Here is a 10,837-nt window from a genome sequence, read left to right on the forward strand (position 1 = left end):
AAGTCTCGTGTCTCCGTTGTGCCGTACTCCCAAAGAAGCAGCACCCCCTCCCGATGAACACGGCGAGTTACGCGGATGCTTGTCAGCTCCACTGGCTGCCTAGAAATCTGGGAACTGCTTCTAAATGCTGCTCCCTTCAGCTCTTGGGCCCTGACCGACACAGAGCTTGGAAACAAATCCCCTGGCTGCTGGCTGACAAGGTGACTTCCGCCAGAGTCAGAGCTCCGTGGGAAATCTCTATCCACGCCTCTCCTTTGAATAGATCCGCACACGGGGTGCGCAGGGACGTGTCCTGTATGGAAAGGAAGGAGTGTGCCAGCACCGTGACTGACACTTTCCCTCTCCGTGTGCGTTGCAGAGCCACGGGTACACAGACGTGATGGAAAGCCTCGCACAGCCAGAGCCTTCTGTCCCTGCAGAACGGAGCGCGGCGGGTGGGGGCGGTTGGTGGGCAGCGAGTCCCGGACAGCGGGCGAGATCCGGCTCCACAGCTGCCAGGCCCCGCTAAGGCTTAATGCCGCCTCCTCGGCAACAGGAAAGGCCTTCAGCCTCGTCCCTGCCCAGAGGAGCAGCGCTGGCCTGGCTGCACAGCTCCTTTTCCCCACAGGTCACAGGAGATGAGATCACAATGCTTGCAAACACCGACTGCGAGCCACAGCTCTGGGTGCTCACCATGAACCTCAGCTCTGCCAGCGCCGTCTGCCCCAGGCTCCAGGGGATGCAGTGGGAGCCCGGCTGGGCTCTGCCCTGGGACCATCCTCCAGGGACAGCTGCACACAGGGAGCATTTGGTTGCCACAAAGAGCCAGGCCATGGCTGCAGGGAGCTGCTCCAGGTGCGGCCTGCACTGCTGTGTGCTGCGCTCTGGGGCTGCTGCTCCCCGCAGAGGGGACTGCACTGGGGTGCCAGAGGAGACAGAGAAGCTCCAGCTTAAGCCTGACTGGGCTGGGTGGCTGGGCTGGGAAGAGTGGCGAGAGTCAAGGGCATTCACAGAGCTCATCCTGCTCTGTGAAGAACGAGGAAAAGGGAGTGGGAACCCAGCAGTGAGCAGAGCTGAGGCCTGGAGAGCAGCTCTGAATGACACCCAAATCTCACCAGACCTCTGAGACATTGCTGTTCTTCAGGCAGTGACTACATGAGTCCCTAAACCTGGGGCTCACTCTTCCTCGTGGCCAGGGGCATCAAGGAAGGCTACAGTGCAATGGGGACTGCGGTGAGCTGGGAACTCACTGGGGGAAAGAGGGAGCACTTGTGAAGCAAAAGGCAGGTGGGGGAGAGAACTGTTCAGAGAAGGGCTGAGCTTCAGCTTGAGCAAGCTGAAAAATGTCATTGGGGGTCATCCCAGACTGATTTCATTTCAGAAGTTACTGAACAAGTTTGTTATTGGGGGGTGTCATATTTTCCCCTGGAGGTGCACGCTCTGCAAACGTGAGCTGCACTGCCGAGCTGCTCAAGCACGTCTCTGCTGCAGGTCACGGCGTTTCTTCTTTGGCTTCTCGTGGCCCCGGGGCTGAGCCGCAGCAGAGCCCTGGCGGAGCCCAGAGCAGCCTCAGCATCCACAGAGCCCGGCTGCAAGGAGACAAAGCAGAAAGCGCCCGTCGGCTGAAGGCTCCCGTCCCCCTTGTCCCAGCCACCCGTGGTGCCCAGGCCGTGCTGGCCGTGCTCAGAGCGCTGCCCAAAGCTGCCCAGCATTGCTGCCTCTGGCAGGAGAGCAGGAGGGCAGGACACGTGCCCAGCCTGCAGCCGGCCGTGGCACAGCCACCTCCTCAGCAGCTGCCCAGAGCGGGATGCTGCTGCGCTCGCTGCCGTCTCCCAAGAGCCCTTATCCCAGCCGTGCCAAGAGGACGGGCACCCACCTCACGCCTCCCGCCGCCAGAAGAAAAGCTGCTCCCAAACGCTGTCCTCAGCCTTCTCCAAGGGCACGTCCCACCCACGCCGCAGCTGCTCCCGAGCACTTCGCCATCTGGACCCGACAGCACCTAGAACGCTTCCTTTGGAAAAACAAACCATAAATCAATGAAAAGAGATTACAGACAAAAAGGGGAAACAAGGAAAAAGGTAAAAAATTTTCTCTCTGCTGGGGCCTTGAGGAAGGCCCAAGCCCGCCATGCGAGGGAAAAACCCACCCACGGGCCAGGGCAGCCCACGCTTTCTGCCTTCCCCCTGCACTGCCCCCAAAAGTCATGCTGAGCCCAAAGCCAACAAGGGCAGTGGAGCAGCCCAAGCCCTTCCTTGCCTGCAGAGCAAAGCAGCCCATGCACAGCTTCTGCTGTCCAACCTCTGCTCCCACCATGGGGCTTGCTTTGTGTCGGGCCGGCTGCCCCAGCCCCAGCACGGGGCACGGTGGGTGCTGGGGGCTGTTGGCAGGGCCAGGAGCAGACTCCCAGCTCAAAACCAGCCCAGCCTATCCCCCCAGCCCTGCCAAAAAGCAGCTTGGCAGCCGACTGAAGAATTGGTTGCATCCGCCCCAGCAAAGGGGGGAACCTTTGCTTCCCGGCCAGGCTGTGCAATGCACAAATCTGGGAGCAGCCCCCTGCGTGTGGACTCATCTGCAAATTCGCCATGGAGCCTGGCTTTGGAGAAGGTGCCACAATTGAAGTCCATCATCTTCAGCTTGCCAGGTGGAGGAAGAGCTTGTCATCCTTGATGTCACCCTCCATGTCTCCAGCAGCAGCAGCCGCACCTGGCACAGCTTCTCCAGGGGCTTCTTCTTCCCTGGGGCTGGAGCAGGCTGTCAGTGCTCTGCCCAGGGCCCCGGCTGTCGCTGAAGCAGGACAAGCAAAAGCAGCTGGCATGGGGGCCACCAGTGCTGGGAAGAGCAGCTCAGCTCCAGCAGCAGGGCTGCGCGTGCCCAGCTGAGGAGCCCTGCGCGGCGATTCAGGCAGGACAAAAACTCTGCCTTTCTTTGCTGCCTCTTGCCAAGGCACGTGTGCAGCTGGAACTTACCGGCTCCCTGGCTCAAAGCGTGCGTGTGGCTCTCTCCCTTCTCCTACGGCACGCGAATATCCTGCATCCAAGGATCACAGGACAGGTCTTCTAATGAGGGCCTTTCCGAGGAGAGCACGGATAAACACCGTCGGATGACATCCTGGCACTCTGCGCAGAGAAAGCAGAAAGCACCAGTCAGTTGCAGAAGGCTCCTGTCCGCTTTGCCCCACTCTTGCCATGGCCAGGCCGTGCTGCGTGTGCTCAGGGCTGTGCCTAAACTTTGCCATCAATTCTTTCTTTTGGAGGGGAGCAGGACATTGCCACCTCCTCAGCAGCTGCCAGAGCCAGATGCTCCTGAGCCCGCTGCTGTCTCCCAGCACTGCTATTCCCCCCGTGCTGCAGAGACGAGGATCCACCTGGAGAGAGCCGTCGTGGGAGCGAGAGCCGGCCCCAGGTGCTGTTCCAGCCCCTCCTGAAAGGGTGCTCCCCGCAGACCATCTGGTGCAGCACGATGCCCAGGGACCAGACGGTCGCTGCCTCGCCGTGGTACCAGCCGAGGTGCGTCCATTCCGGGGGGCTGTAGGACGGTGTTCCTATGGAATAGAGATGGAGTTCTTCAGGGGGACGCTGCCTGCTCCCAGAGCCTCACCCCAGCATCCCTGGGCCTGCGGGGGCCGCACCCGCTGCCCTCTCGCCAGCACCGGGGACTTGTGTACAAACTGGGGGTTGGAAAAGAAGCCGCTGGTGTCGCAAGAGGGCAGCGGAAGCCCTGGCAAGGCCCGAGCATTCCATGCAAAGGAAAAACGCACTTGGTGCTGGGGAAAAACCACGCTTTCATCCTCCCTGCCTGCACTGCCCCAGAAACCATTCTTAAGCCAAGGCAAGCGCGGGCAGCAGAGCGGTCCGAGCCCTGTCTCGCCTGCACACCAAACGGGCTGGAGCACAGGTTCTGGCCCCCCCTCTCTGCTACCCCCACCCACGGGTGTTTCTGTGGCGCTGGCTGCCCCAGCCCCAGCGCCAGTCCTGGGCAGAGGGGCTGGCAAAGGCTGCCAGCAGGGCTGGAAGATGGCCCCTCAGCCAGCGCCGCTCAAAAGCAGCTCAGCCGAAGACTCCGGCTGCCATGACTGGCAGCAAAAGGGACAATCCCCCGGGCCACAGCCGGCTTGGGCTGTGAGCTGTTGGGCTCTGAGATGCCGCTACCAGGAGCCTCCCCGTGCGTGGGCTCACCTGCAAAGCTGGTGTAGGCTGCGGCTTGCAGGTAGGTGCCACAGCCAAAGTCGATGAGTTTGGCCTGCCCGGTGGCCAGGTCAACCAGGATGTTCTCTGGTTTGATGTCCCGGTGCAGGACCCCGCAGCTGGTGCAGTGCCGCACGGCCTCCAGCACCTGGCGGAACAGGTGCCACGCCACCTCCTCGCACAGGAAGCCCCGTGCCCAAATGAAGTGCAGGAGGTCCTGAGACCGCTCCGGGCGCTCCAGCACCATCACCACGTTGCTGGGGAGCTCCAGCCACTCGTGGAGCTGGACGATGCCGGGGAAGCCAGCGGACACCTTGTCCAGCAGCACGATCTCCAGTGGTGCTCGGGTGCCGTCGGGCTGTGGGAGGAGCACGATGCCGTCAGCGGGGCCGATGCCGTGCCGGGGCTCGGCAAGCCCTCAGCCAGCCGGGGACGCTCTGCGCGCTCCGCTGGCCCCACGGCCGCTCTCCCTCGAGGCGTTCTGGCGGCTTCCACCCTGCCGGGCCTCGGCTCATCCCCGCCCGTCGCGCCCCGGCTTCTCCCGCTGCCCCTCGCTCACTCACCAGCTGGCCCCAATGGTGGATGCGGTTCCGTGGCACCCGTTTGATGGCCACCTGCAAGGCAAGGGGAGCAGCGGGCTGAGCTCGCCGCCCGCCGTGCCGAGCCCCATGCTCCTTCTCCTCCTCCTTTGCCCCCCGCCTCCTGCGCCCGCCGCCGGCCCCGCCACTCACCGGGGCGCCGTCCGAGAGCCGCGTCGCCGCCAAGACGCTGCCGAAGCCGCCGCGCCCCAGCAGCGAACCCAGCCGGTACCGCTCCTTCAGGCCCTGCTGCGCCTTCCCTGCCGGCGAGACGCGGCCGTCAGCGCTCGGCCCGGGGCCAGGAACGGCCCCCGAGCGCCGCTCAACCGCCCCGGGCCGGCCATCCCCACATGTTGGCTCTTTTGAAGCGGACACCGGCGGCTCGGGGCCGGCGGCCGCGCTCAAGAGCGGCGGACTTCGGAGCGGGGAAGACGCTGCGGAGGCGGCGGGAGCGGCCGCGCCGCCTGTGTCCCCGGCGGGCCCCGGGAGGAGCCGAGGCCGGGGCCGGGGCCGGGGTCGGGGTCGGGCCAGCCGGAGCCAGGGGCTGGCGATGGTGCCCAGGAGCCAGGCGCTGATGCCCGCCCAGCAGCGCCACAGCCAGGACGGCGAGAGCCGGGCGGAGGCGGGACCGCGGCGGGACGCCCGGGGGCGGGGAGGGGGCAGCCCCGCCCGGGGCCGGGGGCGGGCCGGGGGCATGGCCCGGCCGGGCGTGGGGAGAGGGAGGCCGCGGGAGGCGGGGTTGGGGAACGAAAGGGAGAGCGGGAGAGGGTGCGAGACACTGGGAGAGGGAGAGGAGGAGCAGGAGAAGGGACGCAGAGGGTTCGTGGACTCGCTGCTCTTGTGCTGCTCTTGTGCTGCTGCCGCTGCTGCCGCTGCTGCCGCTGCTGCCGCTGCCGCTGAAGCGCTGGGAGCGTTTGTCCGCGTGTCCGTGTGTCCGGTGCCCGTTTGTCCGTTCCCCCCCGCGCGCCCCACGGCCGAGCCCCGCGCGCCCCGGGGCAGCACGGGCCGCTCCGCTCCGGGGCCGAGGCGGAGTCCCGGAGCATCTCTTCCTCCCGCAGCCACAGCAAACCCGCTCGGCCATTGGGAGCATTTTTGCACACGTTTCCCTTTGAAGGGCTCCTCTCTACCCGCATTTCCAAGGAGTCTCCCTGGGGTTTTGGCACCTGCAGCGACAGGGCAGCGATTGGGCTTCAAACTTCAAGAAACACATGGAGGGGCTGGAGCATGTCCAGAGATGGGAATGGAGCTGGGGAAGGGTCTGGAGGACTTCTGAGGGGCAGCTGAGGGATCTGAGGAGGCTGAGCCTGGAGGAAAGGAGGCTCAGGGGGGACCTGGCTCTCTCCAAGTCCCTGACAGGAGGGGGCAGCCAGGAGGGCTGGGGCTCTGCTCCCAAGGGAAAGGACGAGAGGAAATGGCCTCGGGGGAGCCTTTGGGGTGGATGGTGGGGAAATGCTCATCCTCCATGTCTCGACAGAGGGGGAGGGGGGGAGGGGTGGGGCACGACCTGGGGACACGGGGGTGGTGACGCTGGGCTGGGGACACGGGAAAGGGCACGGGAAAGGGCACGGGAAGCCAAAGCCCCGCTGAGCGCTGGCGCTGGGCTGGCACGGGGTGAGCCGGCAGCAGGGCCCCACAGCCCTGAGGGACTCGCCCTGACGCCCGGGGAGTATTGGTCCTGGTCTCTAAAAAACGAGACTCAATAAAATACCATTAAAAGATGCCTCCTTCTCCTTCTCCTCCTCCCCCATCCCTTCTCCTGCTCCCCCCGGGCCCAGCGCCCACCCTCGGCCCCCCGTTTTCCCAGCGCGGTCGCATCCGGCGGGAGGAGCCGGGATGGAGCCCGGACAGGCCGGGCTGGGGCAGGGCTGGGCTGTGGGCCCGGCCTGGGAGCCCCCCACGCGCCCCCTCCTCAAATTCCCCTGGCGGGGGGCGCTGGGGGCGAGGGGGGGGCGCAGGTGGGGTCCGGGTGGGGAGCGCCGGGCGCTGCGGGTCTGCCTGGCAACTGGTGAGTCACCAGCGCCGCGCGCTCTGATTGCCTGAAGGTTGTTCAGCGCCTTCTCTGATTATCTGATACTCGCGGGGAATTTTGGTTGGTCGGTGGGGGCTGTGGGGCGGCTTAGGGGGGGGCCTCTGCGCCTTTGGGGTTCGCTGGGTGCCGATTTGGGGTTGAGGTGCCTCCCAAGGACCCCCCCGGGGGGGGCGACACAAGGGTGACACACGGGGGTCCCCATTCCCGATCCATCCTGGGGCCGGTTCCGCCCCCTCCACTCTCGGTCCCCGCGCGGGATCCCCCAAAGTCCCTTCCCACTGTTCCCCAATCAACGGGACCGGGGCGAACTGGGAAGCCTTCCTGGGAACACTGGGAGCAGCCGGGCAGGGGCAGAGTGACAGCGGGGCTGGGGGGGACACACGACCCCCCAAAATCAGTTCAGTGCCGCAGCGTGTTGTGCACAATGTATATGCTGATAAGAGAAGGGGGTGCTTTTGGAACGTGTTCCTTCCTGACACGTCTGTCTGTGGGAGCTTCAGGTGCTTGGACTCAGGGATAGCGAAGGTGTGTGAAAGTGACTGGGCTGCGAGAATCATGTTGCACAGGGAAGAGGGAAGGTCAGCAAATGTTTCCTGTCCTGGCACATGGCTCAGTCTGAACTGCAGCTGGAGATGCTTCACTTCCGCCAAGGACTCTGCCACCTGGAGAGAAGGATGCGCTCTATGGAGTTGAGAAAGAAAGTGCCTATCGCTAGCTTGTTTCCTCTAGTTCCTAGACAGCAAAGGGGCTATGAAAGCCAGCACTGGCTTTTTGTTCTAGGACTTTTTCTTGACAAGCAGCTGCTGGATGTTTGCAAGGGGGTTTGGCATATGCAAAAATGAGAGGGTAAGATGGTACACTGAGCTTGAGAGAAGAAGCATATCTTCAGGGATTTGGATGCATTTCAGAGGGTGTGAGTTCCATGCTGAGCAGCTGATGGCACAGAAAAGGTTCTAAAGAAAGAGGCCGTGCTGGAATTGCCTTTTCTTTTGCAGCCTAGAAACTGCACAGCCAACAGCAAAAACGATTCCTCCTCCCTCCCTGCTACATGCAGGATCACATTCCTTTATGTCCCCAAGAGGCAGGATGCACAGCCGAGCTCTTCCACCGACTGCTCGCACACCGCTGGGGCCGCGCCAGCAGAGCGCTTGGCTTTTTCCTGGCCACTGTCAGCGCTCATCGAAACAAGCACCCGATAGCGCTGCCCACTTGCAGAAGAAGGAATCACTGCGAGCCCAGCTCGAAAGCAGCCCAAGGGCAGAGGCAACTTGGAAACTTCCCTGCTCTCAAATCAACGGTGTCAGGACAAAAAGATTTCCCTCATCTTCCCCTTGCAAGTGCAGACTCCTCTTTGCACCCACACTCCAAGAGCAAGATGAACTCCTTTGCCCTAACTTGCACTTTCCTTCTCAGCTCTAGGCACCATGCTAAGCCTTCCCTCTCCCAGAGTCAGGATCCAAAGACAACGGCACCAGGGAGTGCTCACACACGAAAGGCACCAGGACAAAAGGCTCCCGAGCTTGGCCTTTGCATTCCCGCTGACAGCTCAACAGCTCTAAGCCAGAGAAGTGCCTGGTGGGAACAGCCTTTAGAATCACTCCGAGCACCTCATGACAAGGAGCTGCAGCGTGTGGCGATGAATCTCCAGCAGCCTCCTGCCCCAGGGTGTCCCCCGGCAGCAGCCATGCGCCAGGCCGTGACTGCCACCTGCACACCCAAAGGAGCCGGAGCCGGTGTTCCACACCACGGCTGTGCCTGGGACAGAGACACGAGTGGCCACAGAAGTGGCCATGGCACTGTCCGCACGCTGTCCCTGCTGCTTCTCCCCCAGCCGCTGGCGGGGCACCAACTCCCAGCCACCCACTCCTAAAGCCACTGGGACACTGCGGGGGCTCGTGGAAGCCAGCGGCCACTGTGACACAGCGGGGCTGCACAGAACCCACGCTGCTTTGTGACCCGTGGCTCCCAGGAGAGCCTTTGTGATGCTGGGGACCTACACGGAACCCTGGCTCCACTGTGACACCAGCACAGAAGCTCGCGGAGCCCTGGAGACCGTGGGGATGCTAGGGAAGCTGACGGAAGCCTGGGCACCACAGTGACGCTATGGAACCTGGTGGAACCGAGGGGCCACGGTGACACTCTGGGGCCTTTTGGAAGCAAGGAGACCCTGGTGGGAAGCCACGGGATGATTAATCCTGACAGGAACCTGCTCCAGGTGGGCTCCTCTCTCCCGGCTTCCACAGGTGCTGCTAGGATCCCACTGCGGCACTGGCTTGTCACGGGCTCACGGCTTCCTTTGGGAATGGCTCTGCTCCAGGATGGCATGCTGCAGAGAATGCAGGTAGATTTTGTGCTCCCTCCTGGCATGCAGGTGGACAAGAAAGCCTGATCCAGCCCCCCCTCAGCCCATGTCCGGCTGTGTCACTGGGGCGGGGGAACTTTGGGAGCAGCCCCAGCCCTGCTGCACAAATCCACAGGGAGCTGGGATTTTTCCAAGTCTCGTGTCTCCGTTGTGCCGTACTCCCAAAGAAGCAGCACCCCCTCCCGATGAACACGGCGAGTTACGCGGATGCTTGTCAGCTCCACTGGCTGCCTAGAAATCTGGGAACTGCTTCTAAATGCTGCTCCCTTCAGCTCTTGGGCCCTGACCGACACAGAGCTTGGAAACAAATCCCCTGGCTGCTGGCTGACAAGGTGACTTCCGCCAGAGTCAGAGCTCCGTGGGAAATCTCTATCCACGCCTCTCCTTTGAATAGATCCGCACACGGGGTGCGCAGGGACGTGTCCTGTATGGAAAGGAAGGAGTGTGCCAGCACCGTGACTGACACTTTCCCTCTCCGTGTGCGTTGCAGAGCCACGGGTACACAGACGTGATGGAAAGCCTCGCACAGCCAGAGCCTTCTGTCCCTGCAGAACGGAGCGCGGCGGGTGGGGGCGGTTGGTGGGCAGCGAGTCCCGGACAGCGGGCGAGATCCGGCTCCACAGCTGCCAGGCCCCGCTAAGGCTTAATGCCGCCTCCTCGGCAACAGGAAAGGCCTTCAGCCTCGTCCCTGCCCAGAGGAGCAGCGCTGGCCTGGCTGCACAGCTCCTTTTCCCCACAGGTCACAGGAGATGAGATCACAATGCTTGCAAACACCGACTGCGAGCCACAGCTCTGGGTGCTCACCATGAACCTCAGCTCTGCCAGCGCCGTCTGCCCCAGGCTCCAGGGGATGCAGTGGGAGCCCGGCTGGGCTCTGCCCTGGGACCATCCTCCAGGGACAGCTGCACACAGGGAGCATTTGGTTGCCACAAAGAGCCAGGCCATGGCTGCAGGGAGCTGCTCCAGGTGCGGCCTGCACTGCTGTGTGCTGCGCTCTGGGGCTGCTGCTCCCCGCAGAGGGGACTGCACTGGGGTGCCAGAGGAGACAGAGAAGCTCCAGCTTAAGCCTGACTGGGCTGGGTGGCTGGGCTGGGAAGAGTGGCGAGAGTCAAGGGCATTCACAGAGCTCATCCTGCTCTGTGAAGAACGAGGAAAAGGGAGTGGGAACCCAGCAGTGAGCAGAGCTGAGGCCTGGAGAGCAGCTCTGAATGATACCCAAATCTCACCAGACCTCTGAGACATTGCTGTTCTTCAGGCAGTGACTACATGAGTCCCTAAACCTGGGGCTCACTCTTCCTCGTGGCCAGGGGCATCAAGGAAGGCTACAGTGCAATGGGGACTGCGGTGAGCTGGGAACTCACTGGGGGAAAGAGGGAGCACTTGTGAAGCAAAAGGCAGGTGGGGGAGAGAACTGTTCAGAGAAGGGCTGAGCTTCAGCTTGAGCAAGCTGAAAAATGTCATTGGGGGTCATCCCAGACTGATTTCATTTCAGAAGTTACTGAACAAGTTTGTTATTGGAGGGTGTCATATTTTCCCCTGGAGGTGCACGCTCTGCAAACGTGAGCTGCACTGCCGAGCTGCTCAAGCACGTCTCTGCTGCAGGTCACGGCGTTTCTTCTTTGGCTTCTCGTGGCCCCGGGGCTGAGCCGCAGCAGAGCCCTGGCGGAGCCCAGAGCAGCCTCAGCATCCACAGAGCCCGGCTGCA

The 10,837-nt window shown here is 63.0% G+C and overlaps 1 protein-coding gene across 1 annotated transcript; it reads right to left on the reverse strand.

The window, feature by feature from the left end:
* Window positions 1–2,988: 2,988 nt before the first annotated feature.
* On the reverse strand, window positions 2,989–7,950 carry LOC125318958 (serine/threonine-protein kinase pim-1-like). The gene is made up of 6 exons (XM_048289925.1): window positions 7,883–7,950; window positions 4,895–5,312; window positions 4,727–4,777; window positions 4,155–4,521; window positions 3,344–3,520; window positions 2,989–3,095 (listed from the first exon to the last, which is right to left on the reverse strand). The coding sequence occupies exons 1-6, from the start codon at window positions 7,948–7,950 to the stop codon at window positions 2,989–2,991; spliced, it is 1,188 nt and encodes a 395-aa protein (XP_048145882.1).
* Between the last annotated feature and the right edge of the window lie 2,887 nt (window positions 7,951–10,837).

This window comes from Corvus hawaiiensis, chromosome 33 (genome assembly GCF_020740725.1).
Source record: "Corvus hawaiiensis isolate bCorHaw1 chromosome 33, bCorHaw1.pri.cur, whole genome shotgun sequence".
Lineage (NCBI taxonomy): Eukaryota > Metazoa > Chordata > Aves > Passeriformes > Corvidae > Corvus > Corvus hawaiiensis.

Coding starts and splice junctions, on each gene's coding strand:
- LOC125318958 (XM_048289925.1), bottom strand. CDS start 7,950: ATGAGCGCTGACAGTGGCCAGGAAAAAGCCAAGCGCTCTGCTGGCGCG. Junction 4,522..4,726: donor TCCACCATTGGGGCCAGCTG/GTGAGTGAGCGA, acceptor CTCCTCCCACAG/CCCGACGGCACCCGAGCACC. Junction 3,521..4,154: donor AGCCTACACCAGCTTTGCAG/GTGAGCCCACGC, acceptor TCTATTCCATAG/GAACACCGTCCTACAGCCCC.